Source organism: Kryptolebias marmoratus, linkage group LG13 (genome assembly GCF_001649575.2).
Source record: "Kryptolebias marmoratus isolate JLee-2015 linkage group LG13, ASM164957v2, whole genome shotgun sequence".
Taxonomy (NCBI): Eukaryota; Metazoa; Chordata; class Actinopteri; order Cyprinodontiformes; family Rivulidae; genus Kryptolebias; species Kryptolebias marmoratus.
In genome coordinates this window covers 25,492,918-25,512,693 of record NC_051442.1, presented here as the reverse complement: position 1 = coordinate 25,512,693, position 19,776 = coordinate 25,492,918, and the positions used below count along the sequence as shown (strand labels likewise).

Below are 19,776 nucleotides of genomic sequence, written 5' to 3'. Positions count from 1 at the left end.
TTCGAAGACTTATCAGAACCTCTATGTCCTCAGAGTCACATCTGGATAAATGTAATGACACATGATCTAAGAGTTGAAATTACTGAGTTGATAATATCAGAAATGGTAAAGAAGGAAGTGGTAGCTGCTCTAAAATCACTGGAAGAAAAAGTCACTTGGCAAATGGAACTATTTCTGACCTTGAGAACATAGATAAATTCAGCGTTCAGCTAACCATCAAGCTAATATGGCAAAGCTCTCTGTTATAAGGGAAAGGAGCAGGACATTTGAAGACTTGGAGGCACACTCTAGGTGGGATATTTGACTCATAGGTCTGCCAGAAGGCTCAGAACCTACAGAGTTTATGGCTGAATTTTTTAAGAACTTGTTGGGGATTAAGGTAAAACCCGGTCTGGACAAGGCCCACTGCATCCTACATGCTAAACTAAGGAATGACAATCTGCCACAACCAATGGTCATTATGGTGACAGTTTCAAACTAGCAATACAATTTAGCACTGTGCCAGAGAGGCTTTTCTCCCACTACACAACTGGAAAACGGTCTATGTTTTCCCAGATTTGACACCGACTGTGGCCAGACACAGGGTGGCCATTCTTATACATACAGATATTCTGATTTGACTGGCAGGTTTAGAATTGTACTGGGGCACATTTATCAAGTAAAACTGGCTCTTGTGAATGTATAAGTTTTCTCAGTTCTGCCCAAAATGACTATGATTTGATTACAGGAGGGGATTTTAACTGCTGGGTGGATCACTCCTCTTTCACTTCTCTTCAGTCAAAGTCAGCTAAAGTGATTGAAGCTTTGAATGAAAAAGGTCAATGTTGTAGACTCATGGTACTTTTTAAATCCAGATAAAAGACAACTCTTTGTTTCTTACAGATTCACTATACCTACACTTGCATTGATTTTTTTTTAATTGTAGGCATTTCTCAAAACACATCAAGTTTTATTGAGCTTTTCAGCATTATCTTTCTGTTATAACTGTTTTTTTAACATGTTTTGCTCAATTTTAGACTTTAAATTTAACTCTATTGAAGTTTTGGACCATGCTTTAGTCTACATGAACATTTATCACAGACTCCATGCTGTGAAAAGCAATGAAGGCTTCTATAACGGGGGAGATCATTTTATAAAATCTAGAAGAGAGACACACGTCATGCTGTCTGAGCACATTGTTTTTAGATTCTTTATACACTACTAGAAAACAGCCAAATACTTAACTTTTACTCAATTCGAGATCCAAATATTATAAACAAGGAGATAGGAAATAAATAAATTGCTGGCTTATCAGCTGCTACAAATATCTGCATCACACCTCGTTGAAACTGGTGTAGGAGTAACATCAGATATACAGTATTAGAAAATATAAAACTTTAGTAGAATTTTCCAAGCAGCTGCACTCATCTGATTGCTCTCTGATTGTTTCTGCAGATCTGATCTCCTTTTTAAGTGGCATTACCACTCCTGTTCTGGATCAGAATCTGCCCATGGAACAGGACTGTCCTATCATAGCAATAGTGCAGGAAACTGCAGTCAAATCTTTACAAAGCGGTATGAACCCAGGTCCAGACAGATTCCCTTCAGTCTATCCATCCATTATCTGCCACTTGTTCTGGAGTTGAGTGGCGGGAACTTTAGAGGCTGCGAACAATGTTCAGATTTCTTTTACTAAGTTTTTTTTAACACTGACTGAGATGTTTACTAGGCAGGACTTCAGAAGTCATTGGCGTGAGCTTCTTTTTAAATATAGTATGCACTTCTCAAAACACATCATGTTTTGTTGAGCTTTTCAGCATTATCTGTCTGTTATAACTGGCCTGTTTTGATTTGATTGTGTCAAGACATTTGGTGCAATGTGTTGCAAATCAGTTGTGGAAATTACAGTTAACATTTATTAGCTCCACATATTGCAGTGAAGCCCAGAGTTTAACATTTTCGACTTTGTGTGTCAAAACTGAGGATTGTTTAGTAACTCTTGTTGGTTATGGCACTGTAATGAGACAGGGACCTAAAGCTGTTTTTAAAGCTTGTTTATCATATCTTAGATGAGGTACTTCTACTGGTGAAATGTAATAAATAAGATTTTAAAACATACATGTTAGCCTACCCACCCAACATAACCACCAGCTACCACTGGAGCTCACTTTATTCAAGCTTCGGACAGTAAGGCTGTATCATTTAATCCGAATCCCTTTCTGTCCTCAGGATGCCAGATCATTCTAAACACCACAGTTATGTGTGTTAGCATGTATGTAATGTCTGTGTGATGTATACACATTTAATAGTTCTTAGAGATATTTTAATACTTATTACCGCTGCTAAGGAGGTTATGTTTTCCATAGTGTCTGTTTGTTTGTTTGTCTGTGCATAAGATTACTCAAAAAGTTATGAACGGATGTTCATAAAACGTGACACATGGTACAAGAAACAAGTGATTCAATTTTGGTAGTGATCCAATCAAATGTCAAGGTCAAAGGTCAAGCTCACAGGTGATCCTGTTCTCTAACTCTGCAAGCATGTAATATAGGAATGTCAAACTGCACAGCTGGACACCTCATGGGTCAAAGACGATGCCGAGGGATTTCAAGCTCCTAGGGTCAAAGGTTAAGGCACAGGTGACTCTTTTGTTAAAACCCTCTCTTATGCCCCAGCAGGCTATAATTTTGTTACCTCTGCTAAGGTTGTGTTTCTTTGTTTGTCTGTCTGTTAGAAATATTACATAAAAAACTGATAATAAACAGATTCAGACAAAATTTTCAGAAAATGTTGGGGTTGTCACAAAAAAGAACCAATTGATTAAATTCTGATGGTTATCCAGATTATGATTTGGATTGCACTATTTTTTTATTGGCGCTATGGCCATGGCAGAGGTTTGTGCACTCTGAGTGCTTCTAGTTAAAAAATTTTTTTGACAGCATTTAATTTTTTTTAATTTACTCATTTACCTGCTCTGGTTGACCATCTGTATTGTAAACTATCAACTACTGCACTCACTGGGTTCCTTTCTTTCTTGCTCAGCTTTCACAGATTTGTTAGGGGTAGGTGCTGCGGTTGGGGGTGTTTGTATGTTGTTGGTTGTTAATTGTTACAAAAAACATCTATAACAACTATTGAACGAAAGAAACATTAATATTCTTTATGTGGAAATCTTGAAAAACAAAATGCTAATAAAAAAACATTTAGCTTCCTGTCAGGGGTGATTTTTAAATTTAAAACTGGAGAGTGTGGAGTTCCAAGCGCTAAACTACATGAGATGCTCTGTTTAGACAAGATAAATTCACATCCATATTGATCTCACTTGTTTGTCTGGCTGATGTTCGGGTCACATGCATGAAGGTGTGAATTAGAGGGAAACTGACTGGGTATCAGGCTTAACGCTCCATTATAAGTGTTTGAACCTGAAATCTGAGAACCCCCCCCCCCCTTTTAAAGTTGGTCTGTCTTGATTGACATAAATGGCTTCCTTTACCCCCCCTCGAACCATCTGTCTTCTCAGTCCAAAAATATGGACATTTTGATCCTGAAAGGAGTGTCCCTTATCCTTGAGGTGTAGGTGAACAGCTGAGTCCTGTCCCGAAGAGGTGGCTCTCCTGTTTTGAGCCATGCGTCTGTGGAGAGGTTGTTTGGTCTCTCCAATATAAAGGTCTGAACATTCTTCGCTGCACTGAACTGCAGACACAACTCCGCTCAGTTTGGGTTTGGGTGTTTTGTCCTTAGAGTGGACCAGCCTCTGCCTGAGAGTCTTGTTGGGTTTGAAATGTACTGGGTTGTTGTGTTTGGAGAAAATCCTTCTGAGTTTCTCAGATACTCCAGCAACATCAGGGATAACAATGTTTTTGCATTTGTTCTTCTCTTTATTCTGTTCAGTGGTGTATTTTTTTGTCTCGATGACTTAACAAAAGTCCAGTTAGGATATCCACCGGTTTGGAGAGCTTTTATGATGTGTTTTTGTTCCTTTTCCTTTCCTTTTATATTCATGTGAACATGTTCGGCCCAATGGCATTGAGTTCATATAACGAAACGTTTGTGTTCCAGTGGGTGGTAAGAGTCAAACACAAGGTACTGGTCTGTGTGGGTTGGTTTCCTGTAAACGAAAATTGTGAAGCCTCCATCTCTTTCTGTGTGCACCAAACAGTCCAAAAAAGGCAGCTTCCTGTTAGCATGATGTTAGCATCATCTCTGGTGAAAATGATGCTGTCAACAGAGGTGATGTGTCTTGTGAAAGTTTATAATTCCTTAGCTAGGGGTTTGACCCATATATTTTCCTCTTATTTGAACCAGTGGTCGATGCTGTTACCATTTTCCATGTCAAGATTGATCACAATGAGTGACACTGGAAATCCCATAGCACAACCATCCTTTTATCTGTAAAAACTGTCAGAGTTTTTTTAATAAGGGGTAAAAAGACAGAGGTCCAGTAGAGTACAGATTTGGTCCAAGGTGACATTGGTTGTATTGCTTATATCATTAACTTGCTGAAGTCTTTTTCTGACATTTTCCACTGCTTCTGATGTGGCTATACAAGTGACAAGTGAAGTGTCATCAAATGATACAAGGGTTTCTCCTGGAGCTAGCTTCAAATGTTGAACTTTGTTTTCTATGTGATGTGGTGTGTTTCCAACAAGAGGAGCTAAAATACAGGCAAGATTTGCAACATTATATGTCACTAAGTTTATTCTGATAACAATGGGTTTGAGTGATGTTCCTTCTTGGTGTATTTTGGGAAGTCCATGTAGGCAGAGAGTGGCTTCCCTTCACTGATTATTTTGTCCTTTTCCAGTTGTAGCATGTAGTCTGTGAGCTTCCCTTTGGCAGTGCTTGTTGGGTCCCTCTTCAAGGTTTTATATTTGGTGCTGTCACTCAGTAATGTAGTTCTTTTTTCCTGGTATTCAGAAGTGTTGAGGACCACTGTGCATCTTCCTTTGTCAGCTGGCAAAATAGTAATGTTTTGGTCTTGGTTGAGAGATGTTGTAGCATTTCTGTCCTGTGGTGTAACATTTAAAAGAGGCTTGGCACTTGAGAAGGTCGTTACATTCATTCTCAGTTGTTCTGACTCGGTTTCTGTCAGCTTGTTCCTAAAAGCAGACTGAGTGGCAGCGATTAGTTTTACATCAGGTATTTCTTGTGGAGATAGCAAAGATGAGTCCGTCGCCTTCTCTGCCTGTGTTAACATTTTTTTCAATCCACTGGTCCTGAATATTTGTGTCAATAGCATCTTCCTGTTCTGGCCTGATGATTTGGGATAAAGACATAGATGTGCTGTAACTTCTTTTTCCCGTTTCTTGCTTCTGATGTTGTACTCATGCAGTTTAAAGTTTGAAACTCCACACTCTCCAGATTTGAAGAGATAAAGCTCCCTGGATGGAAAGCTAAACATCTTCAGTTTCAAAATACAGGTCCAGTTGCTATGTCTTTTTTTATTATTATTTGCCATGTCCTGGTTTACTGAGAATCTACACCAGCAAGATAAATATTTGTTTTATGAAAACTTGTTGGTTTATCATAATATGGGCAGCTGTGAAACTAAACAATTAAATAAATTAAATAAATAACAAATGTCCCTCCCATGTTGCCTAAAATGACTTAATGGCTCTAAATTTGAAATTCTCACAGATCAGCAGGTGGATTTAATACTCTGTAACACATCATATCAGCTATGCTTCAGTCATGATCAATATAAACTGGCAAGAAAAATGAAAAATATAAAAAAAGAGGAGCCTGATGACTGAAAGTAATGTTAAATAATGGACTGCATAAATATTCACCTCCTTTAAATTATCTGTCTTAATTTAACTCCCTCTGCTGCTGTCTTTACTAGTTCTACTCTTCTACTCACCATGTATGCATTTCTAATTATTTTCATCATTAACATGTTTTTCTTTGTCTTTCTTCCCATAAAAGCTACGCCTGGAGCAGTCATTCTGTGTTTGTCTGTGTCTCTTTCCTGTCCTCTAACCCCGGCCGGTCGAAGCAGATGGCTGCTGGTCCTGGTTCTGGTTCTGCTGGAAGATTTTCCAGTTAAAATGGAGTTTTTCCTTTCCACTGCTGCCTATTTGCTGCTCAGGATGGGAGACTGAAACGAAGTGAGGATTTAACGCAATCTACTGGCTTCTTTAGAAAGAGAACTTACTAATTGGCTTTTATAAGCATGTGAATGTTTTTGTACAGAGCCCTGAGACGACTTCTGTTGTGACTCGGTGCTATAAAATAAACTGAATTGAACTTTGTCACTGAAAAGAGTTTTTTAAATTTATTTACTGTTAAAAAGGGCAATTTATATTAACCATGCCTGATTTATAAAACCAGTAAAAGGAGTGAATACTTTCTATAGCCACTGTACACTCCTCAATAAATAAAACCGGTACACTTATTTTAATTGTATTACCTTTATAAGTAAAAAAGTTGTTTCCTCCTGCACTCTGTGGAAGTCTTGTCTGGGATTTCATGCACCACTAATGAAGAGGCTTGATGGGATAAAACCTCCATTTTCTCAAGCACTGCTTGCTTATGTCATTCTTCAGTTTTGTCCAAAACAATAAAGCAATGGTCGGCTAAGATTTCTAACTGAACAGACAATAACTGTCCTTCTCTCTTGCAGTCACGCTTCGTTGCTCATCAGAAAAAAAATGACCTAAGTTTCAAAAATATGGTGTTCTGTGACACTAAATGCATCACTTTAGAAACTGACCTCATATCCTTTCTAAGAGTGACAAAGCTGTCTGAAGTTCTTCATATCATACCAGAGCTGGTGGCAAAGATCTGGTATATTGACCAGGGATTGCCCAGTTTATCCCTCCTTAAAGAACAAAAAATGATACAAACTAAAAACACCTGCATGACTTTGTCACCAGTTGTTAGTTGTTGGACTGAGAATGGCCAAATCCAAAACTTACAGCCTTCCGCCCAACCCTAATTCATGTTCTTGACTTTTTATAGTGAGAAGACCTAAGTGGTAATAGGTATACCATAGTAAAACAGATTTTTTGTGACAATAGATTCACTAGTAATGTAGGAACAATCATGAAGTGAAGGTCCAGGTCCAGACCCATGAGAACAGACAAAGTGGTCCCCTTTCTTGAAGCTGTTTGGCTTTAACACATGTTCAGTTAAAACTAAAACACCATACAGTAGTTACGATGCTTCTTTGTTGTTGAATTTTAAGGAATAACCAACAGCAGTTTCGAGGCACTCCACCAGGGAGCCTGCAGAGAGGAAGTCCAGTTCCACCTCGATGAATTTGATGTAAATAGCAAAACGTTGCGAGTTTTGGCTGCTCTCACCATCTTGACTTGTTCCGGCTCCACGACAGTTCTCCTGCAGGAAACGTGTCACATTGGAAGGCTTACTGTGGACATAGTGTTTCCCACATCCCTGAAAGTGCTGGAAGAGACCCTGCTGTATGGTCCTGTCCTCAGCTATGCCCAGGTAGCAGTAAGTGACCTTTGGCCCAGTGCCGTCACTCTGTCTGGTCTCTCCATCGGACTGTTCTGACCCGTTTTCTGACTCGCTCTGAGGTAAGCTGCCCTCTTCTGGTTCAACCTGCGGAGAGGTCTGAGTGGTGGTGTTACAGGCTAACAGGGCTTCATAACCAATAGCATACAGTCCATGAGTCCTGGGGATGTCCCCAGGGAGGAGGTAGTGGGATGAGACTTTGCTGCTGCCTGTCAGCTGGGACTGCAACACAGGGATCCAGTCGACCTCCATGTGAAGCTCCAGGCAGCGGGCCTCACTGATTGTGATGTCCAGGAACTTGTAGTAAACATTCTTCCAGTTCATCTTCTGAACTTTGGTCATGATGACCCGGCCCTCTGGCTTTTCTGGGTTGAAGAACTCACGTAGCCGCTTTCCCAGCGGCACCTGGGAACTGATTTCTGCGTAGTGGTAACGCACGTTCTCACACCAGCGGGTGTTATAGCCCACACCAAAGATAGCCAGCTTGTTGGACAGGTGCAGCCGGGAGAACTCGGTCCATGTCTGGAAGTGCTCCCAATTCAGCTGCACCGACTCCAGGATCCGAATCACTGTCTGCATAATGTCCCTTTTTCTGCAACATAAGAATAAACAAAGCAACACAGCTCAGAATGAGTCTGGGTATGAAAATCATCCCAACTCCTTCCTGGACGCAACAGAACAGCTGAGCAAGGCTGTAAACTTGGGTAATATTTACATTTGTAAGTTTGGGCCATGGACAAAAAACGTTGATATAGTTTACATGTTCATGACTGTTGAGATGAAAAAAAGAATGAAAGGAAAATAGGATTAGAAAAAAAGTTGGAGTTTCCTGGTGTGGACCAGTTTCAAGGTAGATTATGTCAAAGTGTTCAAAACGTCAGTGTCAAAAGCACTCCTTTCTTTTGTGTACTGTCCCTGTTTTTAATCTGGACCTTCTATTATTAGACTTGTTAGCTGTCACTCAGCTGGGTATGATAGACATAAACAGTATTATTGTTCACAAAAGACATTGGAAGTTAGTTGTATATTTTATCAAATGGATAAGCCAGTCAGTCAAGGCTTACATATCAGAGGAAAAACACCCGTCGCTCTTTTCAAGGTAACACTGTTTTGAAACAACCATTTGCAACAAGCTACAAGTGTTAGATTATTAGAAGGTAATATATATATTATAATATATGTAACTAATTAACTACCACTGTGTAGCAGAACATAAGGAGGAGTGTAACTTCTTACTTACTTGCTTAAGCTCCTATTTTCAGGGCACCAGGGGTTTGGAAACCAAACAGATTTGACTATTTTTTAGAAATAATCATTAAATTATTTTCATTTAATTACTTTTATTATTTATCAAATCTCCACAACTGGAGACTGAATCCCTTCAGTTACTGGGAATCATTTTTATACCTCTGAAAATTGAAATAAAAAATGCCTTTAGAAATTTATTACAAAAAATTAAAATAAATTAACAAACAAACAAAACATTAAATCAACAGAACAAAAATGAATTAACACAAAGGATTTGGAAACAAAATTCTGAAATATGGTATCAAGTGATTATTCTAAAATGTTTTAGATAATACTCAAGCTATGTTATCGTTAAATGATATCCTAGGAGAAATACTACAAAAATCATCCTTTATGATCTCATGGCAGACTGTTGACTGCCCCTGAAGACAGCATGAAGCTGAGAGTCAGCCGAGGATCAGCCGAGGATCAGCTGAGGATCAGCCGAGGATCAGCTGAGGTGGACAGCTCATCCAGAAGGTCCCTCAGGTGGGTTAAAGTGTCACCTGGAATGATCAGCTAATGAGAACTGGAGTTGTTTTTTAACGTTAGAATCTAAGAGACACTCTTTAGCTGGACTTACTGTTAACAGTTTTGTAAACTGAAATTCTTGTAGTTGTAAATTGTTTTAGCTTTCTTTTACAAATACAATAAACAAATCTCTATAAAAGCATACAGTTTAACACTAAGGTAAGCCAAACGCCAGGAAAAATGGAAGGAAGAAGGGGCAAGGACTGAAGCAGATGAGCACAGAAGAGCCCAGCTCCTTTGGATTTGATCAAAATGAGCACGTCGGATTATTGTAAACCACTCAGGTGATTTTCAGGAACACAAAACAGTCAATTACACCTGCAATGTAAAAATGAACATTAAGATTAAACATTTCAGTGACTAATATACTGTTATATAATTAGATGACCCAGTTACCATGATTATTGGGCCGAATTATGTGAAAAAACTTATTAAAACTATTTGACTATTTTCTTATTAGATAAAATTAACAAATACATTTCATACATTATTTTTTGTAAAATTTTTAAAGATCCAGATTTTCTCTCTGGATAAATCGTATTTTGTTTTTTTTCTTTTTAAGTTTAAAAAACGAGGTGTAAGCAAGAATGAAGTACACTTAGCGTAGTGTTTAGAAACTCTGAAGGTTAAGTTTATCAGAGGAGCAGATGCTGAGCAGCTGACTGCAGGTCAGGGAGGAGCATTTAACTTGTCAGCAGGAGAAAAAGATCATCATTATAACAAATAATGTAAATGACTTAATTACCTAGCTTGCGGTGTATTGTTTTGTTGTGTGTGCTACTTGGACAATTTTTAATGGAATCTAAAATGGTTTTTGGTCATTCATACTCAGTTTTATTTGCAATTTTGGGGCAGGACATGTCACCGCCTACCTTTGTCAGTAGATTCATCATATTGGCAGTGATTGGAACGGCAAGCAGCTCTGATAGTGTCATTGGGACAGAAATAATTCCTCTGCATGAACATGTTCTAAAGATGGAGGGGAGACATGGTACGCATATTTTTTGTGTCTATCTACATTACGGTGCTTTTCCATGGGCTCACCCAGCACAGGTTCAGAGTTTTTCCATTGGGTGGCTCACATCTACATATATTATATATATATTTTATTGCTTAAAATAGCAACAATGTAAACCAACACCATCAAAATGTGTTTATTAGTTTTTAGGTAATGTTGCTAACAGATGCAGAGGCTGTTCTGCTGCTTCTGAAGGTAATGGTTGGGGGCTTTAAAGAAAAAGGGGGATATGTATATGCACCCACCATTTCTTTTTTTCCCCTCATTTAACTTTGTTCATTTAGAGTATTATCGTAGAACTATTACTTCAAATCAAGTTGGAAGTATAATCCAAAAAGCTGTTTTATTTCATGTTGTTAAAATAAAGAATACTCCTGTTTCAGGTGGGTGTGGGAGGCATCTGTTTCTCTGATTTAATTATCAGACCAGACTGTTTTCAGAAGACACAGTCTCGACCTACAGGAGGGAGAAAAAAGTGACAGCTTACTGCACAAAAATGGCAACAGATATCCCATCTTTTTCCACAGAAAATGAAAAAGAAATGATAAAATTTGTGTGGTTAGCGAGTCAGGAAATGAATATTCTCCCTGCTAATATTTATGCTACAGCTTGTCAGGCTATTAGCATTACTTTACAAAGAGCAGAACAACTGGGACAAAGTAATATTCTGCACAAAAACCACAATTATACAACCGCAATTCCAACAAAGTTTCATTCTGTTTTTATGTATAATGTACATAAAAACAGAATGAAATGATTTGTAAAAAAGTCATATTTTATTGACAATGGACTAAAGTAAACATATCCAAGTTTTAAATTAAGAGATTGTACCATAAAAAAGAAGCTCACATCTCACAAAGGTTGAGACAGAGACAAAAAAATCAAAAGACTAAGATCAGGTGGTATGAATACCAGCTGTAGGTCAGTAAGGGCTGGGTATAAAGAATGTTTTATAGAGGATGAATCACAGAAGTAAAGATGGGCAGAGGTTCACCAATCTGCAAAAAACTGCATCTAAAAGAGTGGAACAGTTTCAGAGTAATGTTCCTCATGGGAATATTGGGAAGACTTTGACTATCCCATCATCAGAATATCATCTGATTTCCAGAATCTGAATAAAGCTCTGAGGTCAAAGGTCAAGGCTGAAAGTCAGTTCTGGCCCCTGTGATCTTCAGGCCCTCAGGGGCCACTGCATTAAAACTGCATGGACTCAGGAACACAGTTCACCATCTACAAATACTGCTTAAAGCTCTATCATGCAAACAAGTCAGATGTGAACACCATCCAGAAACACTGCTGCTGTCTTCTCTGAGCCGAAGCTCCTGTCAAATGGACTGAGGCAACGTGGAAAACTGATACGTTGTCAGACGAGTCAACGTTTGAAATTTCCTTTGGAAACTACAGCACATCCTCCATACCAAAGAGAAGAGGGACGAGAGATAGGCCCAATACTGGCCACAAGCCTCTCCTCCGTTCCTGGATGTTTAACAGTTGTTAGAAGAAGAGGAGATGCTTCACAGTGGGACATATTGATGAGTGAGTCCTGAACGAATTGTTCAAAACTCGTGAATCATTTTACTAAACTGGGAGTATGATTCTTCTTCTGTTAACTTATTAACTCACTGATCTGTTCTTCATACAGCTAACTATAACTAACTGCACCGAAGACCCCAGGCAGGCCATGTGTTGTTATTGTGCAGCTGATTCTGTGTGATTAATAAATGTATGAAGCTGACCGCAGCATCAGCCCTGTGGGAGAAGCAGCCGCTGCTTTGCTGTCATCAAATTCAAAAATATCTTCGTTTTTCCTAAAATGTTATTAGTTTGAAATATTTGATATGTTTACTATGTGAATAAAATATGGGTTTGTAAGATTTATAAATCATTGCATTCTGTTTTTATTCATATTTTACACCACTTTGTCAGAATTGGGCTTGTAAACAAATTGATTTGCTGCTGTAGTTTTTGCCACTTGTGTGTATGTTGTGGAGCTGCTAAGAAACAAAGATGACTGCTTTTTTCACCTTGTTTCAACAGCAAACAATCATCAGCCAAACATAAAACAGTCTCTGAAAGACTTCAGCACATCAACAAACAAGCTGCTCGTGGTGAATTATGTTCCTAATGTCCTCAACAAGAAAAAGCACTTTTTAAAAACAGCCTGCTGACATTCTGGTAGTAAGTTTAAAAAAATAATCTAATGGCTTGTGATTAAACTAAAGATTTAGCCTTCATCTTTAATATTGTAATCAAAGCTAAAATCTTCCTACCTGACACACAGATCTTAAAGATGACCTATTATGCTTCCTTGGACAATCAAATTCATTACATTTAATACACAAAATCATTCTCAGATTTCTCCTGATCAGTTCTGCCTGTTTTAGCTCATTTCAGAATGAGTGGTTTTAGGGTGACGTCACTATTATGCAAATTAGCTGCTGTTGGCCACGCCCCCTCCAACACCCAACACTCCACTAATGCACTACATTAAAAACATAAAAACTCTGTGAAGGATTAAACGCTGCGGATCTGACCCACATTTGTTATTAATACACAAAAAAGAAAAGAAAGGAAAGACAACAAGGCCGGTGTTCTGACTTTCTGTGCTGCCCGTCAAACCGATGTTACGTCACAGGTCGTTTACTTATCCATATGTGCTACCTGTAGAAGTTTTGTTTCATTTCTCCGAAGGTTACGGTAAGTTTTATTTAATTAAGCTGCAATGTTACTCAAACATATTAATATAAATGGCTTTTTTGCTGATTGCAATATTGTTCCCGTACTGTAAACAAGAAATTAGTCTCGTTGTTTAGCGTCACTATATCACTGCAAATACTGTTAATCACTACAAATCTGGTCTTCAGCGGGATATTTTGTCCATATAGTTATTTTACTTTTTAATATTTTCATACCTTTTCAGTAAACCGCCCTGAATACAAACTAAAACAGCATGAGTAAAGTTGGATGCTACATATGACCCAAGCTGTGTGTCTAGTGTAGCATAACTTTGTGTCACCATGATGTCTTCATTATTAATACTTAGCATATTCTATTTTTAAACTATGGAAATAAAATAAGATTTTGATATTCTGTCAGGTAGAAGAAAGCTGTGGACGCTGTAAATGATGATGGAGGTGGGTGGAAGCAGCTGTGGTGCCCTGCAAGCTGAACAACACCTCTTTCTGCATGGAAATAACCAGATTTTTATTATTTCTTGTAAACCATTTAAAGATGCATATCTGTACATAAAAGATTCAGACAAGTGAAATTGATCTCTGTGGAGTGTATTGGAAGTATTTTTTATTGTGCTTTTGTAAGTTTTTGTATGTAAGTTGTAATATTTTTCCGACATTTGCTGCTTTCAGCTGTTGTGTCAAGTAAGCTGGTTGTGAAAAAGGTAAACTAACAAAGAAGCTGCTGTTAATCTCATTATTTTACACTATGAATAAATTGAATAATGTTATTATTATGTGTTTGTTTCAACTGCAGTAAAACAGCAGACTCAATACTCTGCTTAAAGCATTTAAATTGGTGTGCTTGTCACAGCAGTTTCCTGTAACACTGTAGCAACACTTTGCAACTACTTTAATAGTAGTTTTTGTTCAAGAAGTTTAGGGTACTTAAAGTAATTGTTAAACCATTTACAGTTATAGCAATACTAGCAGTTGAAGTGTGTGAAATAGTTCAAATACTGTTGCTTTTATATGAATGAGGAAAATGACAGATAGAGGAGACCAGCTCTGGGACAGATACTGGATCAGGAAGTGCAGAGAATTAGTAAGGAGGAAGTGAGGTTTGCTTTAGAGAGGAGGAAAAAAAGACTGGACCCTTGGACCTTAAATGAAAACATGCTAAATGTTCTGATTTGGTTAGGGCGGAGCTATAATGTTACAATCATCTTTGCTTCCTACAAAGAAAAAAACAATGAAAATGACAAAAATATTTTCTCAGAGTCTGCTGCCTCAGTTTGCATATAGTCCAGATTGTTCTGAAAACAGATCCAAATGTACTGAAGCAGCAAACGTTTAGCTAAGCATAACGTTTAAGTTTCCACTTCAAAGAATGTTATCGATTATGATATTTAACATTAAAACAAACCACTATAGTCTTCGGTTTGTAACCATGATGGTAGCAGGTTTTGACGGGTAGCACCGACTGTTAGACAGAGATATCTAGCCGTGCTACGGTAGGACAATCTGAGGAAGCACAGAACGTCAGAACACCGGGATCAGGGTCAGTTTAGTCAGACGCTTCCAGACGGCCGCCTGGTAAAGATCAGTTTTATTTTTTTTCACAACTTTTCTTCTCTTTTATTAACATAGTTCTAATGTTAGTTTAGACAAACCTGCTGTGACTTTAACAGAGACGTGTTTCTGGGACAGCTGAGCTGTTCAAACTACAACTTTCTTTGGCAACATGGCGGGGACATTGTCATCCAAACTAACATGAAGCCCCTCAGCTCTGTTCTCTGTGACTGGGAGAACATGCACATGTTTTATATCACAGCCGACAACAAAACATTTTCCTTTTCCAGCAGTAAAACCAGCAGAACAAACGTGATGGTCTTCTTGTAATGAAGTGGGCGGAGCTGCACTTGGGTTGCTAGGTAACAGGGATTGTGACGCAATAATCCTGAAGTTTTTGACACAGGTCATTTTGCAGACACCAGAAAACATGGACTGTTTCTAGAAGCAGTAGATACCCAAATGGAAGTACAGAAACATGCAAAAAGTGAATTTTGCATAATAGGTCCTCTTTAAGTCCTATTTTTGAGAAATATGCTTGAAAACACAATGGCCCCGATACAGGGGCCACTGGTGATGTAGGGGTTACATAAAGTGACTGTCTGCATGTTCAGTCTCTTTATTCATATCTGTGTAATAAAATAAGAATAACTAAATATATTAAATATTACAATATCATTAAAAAACAATGATGTTAGACAATATGTGCTATTATTTAGGCAACAGTGGTATTAGTGAATGCATTTCTTTATTTAAATTTAAAAGAAATATGGCATGTTTTCAAACTCTGGTTTTAATCCAGTGAAACTGTTTTTGCTCAGGGTTCTCCCATCAGAAGGTCATACTGGGCCATGCCTGGCCAAGATTACAGGAAAACTTCAGCTGTGGCAACACCCAGTGGTAGAAGTTAAGAAGACACCGTGGCAGACAAATACACACAGAAAAACAAAAGCAGAACTAAGGTTGGGCGATATGTAACATTTTTTCAACCAATATTCCTCAGTCCAACAAATGACGATGGGTGATATATTTGCGCAGGTGACATCTAGACTTCTCTGTCATCTCACATGGCACAAAAATATCTGTGCATACTGGCCACACACACCTTGGGAACGTGTCTTCAGCCCCGCTGGTAATGTTGTTAACAACCTGTGCACCCTGCTGAAAGCTGATAAGGTAAAAATGTTTGGTTTCTTGTCAAATCATTTATAAGCTTTTTCTGGAAGGAATAGTTTCTCTTCATCTTCTTGTTCTGATTCTGAGACACTGTAGTTGTTGGAAATATTCAGTCATGCCAAATTACTCTGTAGAAGACTAAAAACAGCGGCAAAGATTTTTTTATGGAAGCGGACATGTTCCCTGCTGGAGCAGTTCATTTTTATTGTTTAATTTTATTTTTGTCATTTCACACTTAGCAGAGTTTGAACTGTCTGTTTCCCTCCCCACCACTGTGGTTACCATAGTACCGTATTTTCCGGACTATAAGGCGAGCGGTGGAGGCGTTTATACATGACGCTGACATCGGTGCAGTATTCTTCCTGAGTTTTCAACTGTTTGATTATGTCTGTGATCTCTCATAGAGGATCATAGAAATGCTGATACAGGAGAACCAGCTCCGCTAGAGCACCAAAGCAAGAATAGGCAAAAAATAAACTGCTCTTAAAAAACGACAGGTGAATGGATCAGCCTATTGTTGATGGTCGATAAATTGGTCCAATCGCCCAACCTTAACCAGAACCAGGTAAAACTCACAACAAATGAATCAAATATGCCTCTTTTAGACAACAGAACATATATATGTATTTATTTTAGGGTGAACTTACTGGGTATGTTCTGACAGTTCTGCCTGGATCTGTAAAATTCTGTTTTTAGGCATCTGGATGTCCTCTAGAGAAACGAAAACAAACACAAGTATTAGTTCAAAGCGCCCGCTTGTGTCATGTGACTATTATTTGGTAATAAACACAAGTCACCGGTCTCCATGTCTCCTTCCTGGAAGGCTGAATCCAGCACCTGGTTGCACCAGTCCTCCTGGGAGAAGTCTTCCAGAGTGCTGCCGTCAGACTCCATGTCCTGATACAGCCCGCTGCTGTTGATCAGCACGGGGGCACAGCTCTGAGAGTCCCAGCCTCCCTGGCCGAACACTTTCTCCAGCTGCTCGATGGTGTAGCTGCTCTTCCTCTTCCCGATCCCGTGCTCCTTCACTCGGCTGTAGCAGCGCCGCAGCGTCTGTTAGTGACGGCAGAATGGGTCAACTTGGATCAGAGGTTCTACAGTGAGACAACTCACACAGCTCTACTGTATAACTTTAATTATGTGTTAACTACCAGCTGAGGTCAGAACTCAGAGATGGAAAACAGCAGAACATGTTCCATGAACTTGTTCACACTCATTAAATTTGAGTTCAATATCTACAAAAGTGTCTGAGTTTGAGACATTTCTTGGGTTGACTAAGGTGGCTCAGCTGTGATGAACATCTTGAATTGTGTTGACTCTAAAAGTCAGTGATTAACATCTGACCTGTAGTTCAAGAGATATTTAGCTAATAAAGAGAGCATTGATTGCAGTAGTTAAAGATACGGCTCAAAACAGAAACTTTGCTTGTTCTGTTAGGACTTAAAGTATTATTATTATTAAAAGTATATTAACAGCGCTGGTCTAAAAGTAGTTTGGTTCTAAGACGTTCCTTTTCCTCCTGTTGATGCTTGGAGCAGTGCGGATCTTGGATGTTGAAGTTCTGCTTTGGTTCCAGAGATTATTGTGCTGTGTGCGAACTGACGGACTACATGTCATCGACTGTAATCTGTGTCTGCAGTGGAGATGGGAGACATGAGGGTAAAACTATAAAAATATTGGAAGAATTACAAGACTTTAGCCAAGAAAAACGGATGGGACTGTCCTCATGTAAAAATCCTCACTGTAGAATGATCATCAGCTACTACCACTTTAAACTTTCTAATGTTGCTTAGATCTTTCAGGGAGTTAGTCAGAAGTAGATGTGCATCCAAAGATTACTCTCTGCAGGTTTCATTCAACCCCATGCAGTGGTTCAGGAGTTATTTTGCTAACAGACAGACGAAGGAACACTGAAGCCTGGCAGGTAAACGTGTCGGAGAAACGCGGGTCCCCCCGGACCCGGACCCGGACCCGAACCCGGACCCGGACAGCCTCGCCTCCGTACCTTCATCCTCTCGCGGCACTGGGACGGGGTCCGCTCGTACCCCAGCTCCGCCAGCGCCCGGGACACCCTCTCGTACATGGCCGGACCTGGGGCCTTCCCGGAGAACACGGTGCCGGCCACCTCCAGCTGCTGCATCCGGGCCTCCGTCAGCCGCTCGTTGCCCCACACCGCGATCAGCGCGTTCGTCTCGGACGGCGTCCATGACATCCCTCGGCAGGCGGTGAAGCTGTTGGAGGAGGAGGCCGCCGTCCGGCCCGTGGTCCCCGAACCGACGTTCAGAGGGGAGAAGCGATTCGGGGTGGAGGGAGTGGACTGGTACTGGTTACTGTCACTCAGGTCCTCCGACTCAGGGGATGGCACCTCGGTTTTCGGTGTTTTCAGGGGGATCGTTATCTCTGGAGAATGTTCAGCGTTACTGGACGCCGCCATGTTGTCTCTGTTGCTATGGGGAGGGGGAGGACGGTGACGTAGGTGGGCGGGGACTAATGGCGCCGTGGGAACGTGGAAGGATCAGACTGATGTATGAGAAGAAGCGTCTACTAGAGCAGTTCTGCTCGAAATAATCTATGAACCACTGGACGGATTTTAATGAAACTTTAAGATTTGTAGATACGGAAGAGGATTAGGGACACCGAAAAAAAAAAAAGAATTCTGACTTTAATCTCAGAATTCTGATTTATAATCTCAGAATTCTGAGTTTAAAGTCAGAATTCTGATTTATAATCTCAGAATTCTGACTTTAATCTCTGAGATTAAAATCAGAATTCTGAGGTTAAAGTCATAATTCTTTAAAGTCAACCTATCAGAATTCTGACTTTAAGATCAGAATTCTGGCTGATAGGTGCCCTCTACACAGGTCTTCCTGTACTGCACCTAATTAAAGAAAGAAATTAAAGAAATTAAACATAGCATGTTTGATGTCATTCTGCCAGAACATGAAAGTTTATTGCTGTTATAATTTAATTGTAGTCAATCTTATGTCCATCTTTTTAAATGGGTATGCATTCTACTTCATAAAAATTTATTTTTTTTTTTCAAACACAATGCTGTTCTGGTAAACTAAAGATATTGACAATGTATGTTTGAGATGTGAAGGATGTCATAAATTGAACACATGGAAAGCAGTTATCTGTGAGATACAAATGAACTTCATTGTTTTGTTTACCAAGTGTTTATATAGTACAGTTGATACCAGATATTTATGCAATTTATTTCTCACTGTCTGAAGTTAAAAGACAAAACTTTTCCTATTTGTAAGGTTTTATTTGCTCTTCCTTTGAGAGTGGTCAGACAGGAAAGTCAGGTCACCAGGCTGGGACTCGAACCTGTGATGTCCACGTTCAGGACTAAGGCCTTTTCCACCGCACCACCCCAACGTCTCTTGTTTTAAGTTAGTTAGAATTAGCAAAATTGTATTTGCTAAATTCCAAAAAACATAATGAGATCATTTTTTAGAGTTTTTGTAACTTTCTACAGATTCAGCAGTTTATATACTTTTGGTTATTATCAGGGACAACTGTCTTTTAATGCATTTAGACTATAGCTGTTTAGACCTGTTCAAATGGAAAATGAGCTTAACCAACATATTGAAAACCACAGCAGAAAAGTATTGGGTAAAGTAACATTTTATTAGCAAAACATTTTTTTGCTAATCCCAATAATATGGCCATTACAATGACCCAACTTTTAAAGCCAACTTTCAGATTGAATATAACCTTGTGTTATACATCAGTAACTAAGTATAAAAGATCATGAACACTGTTGATCAGGTACAGAGATAGAACAAGTGCTAATTGTTGAAAAAATACACAATACATACAAAAAAATCCATAATTTGTCAATAACAAGGACATTTGTACAGCTGTTAGATCAATACTTCATTTTAGAACATGACAGTTTTGCTTGAAGCTGATCAAATAACCTCAGCTCTTGCACTGCATTGTATAGTTTCTATTTATAACATTAGGAACAAGTAGATTTCTTCAAAAACATTGAAATAATCACACAGCTTGATTGATAGATGAAAAGCACATATGCTTAGAATCAATTACATTTATAAA

The 19,776-nt window shown here is 39.0% G+C and overlaps 1 protein-coding gene across 1 annotated transcript; it reads right to left on the bottom strand.

Annotated features, from left to right (window-relative positions):
• Positions 1–3,766: 3,766 nt before the first annotated feature.
• Positions 3,767–18,154, bottom strand: LOC108245946 (myb/SANT-like DNA-binding domain-containing protein 2). Its single transcript, XM_017433210.3, has 4 exons — positions 17,717–18,154; positions 16,509–16,764; positions 16,359–16,422; positions 3,767–8,047 (listed from the first exon to the last, which is right to left on the bottom strand). Exons 1-4 carry the CDS (start codon positions 18,143–18,145, stop codon positions 7,135–7,137), a joined length of 1,662 nt encoding a protein of 553 aa, XP_017288699.1. The 5' UTR covers positions 18,146–18,154; the 3' UTR covers positions 3,767–7,134.
• Positions 18,155–19,776: the final 1,622 nt, after the last annotated feature.

What these genes read in the sequence shown, in the direction of transcription:
- LOC108245946 (XM_017433210.3), bottom strand. Translation starts at nt 18,145, where the DNA reads ATGGCGGCGTCCAGTAACGCTGAACATTCTCCAGAGATAACGATCCCC. An exon ending in GGAAGGAGACATGGAGACCG is followed by an intron (nt 16,423 to 16,508) that starts GTGACTTGTGTT and finishes TCGTTTCTCTAG; the next exon opens with AGGACATCCAGATGCCTAAA. An exon ending in GAACTGTCAGAACATACCCA is followed by an intron (nt 8,048 to 16,358) that starts GTAAGTTCACCC and finishes CTTATGTTGCAG; the next exon opens with AAAAAGGGACATTATGCAGA.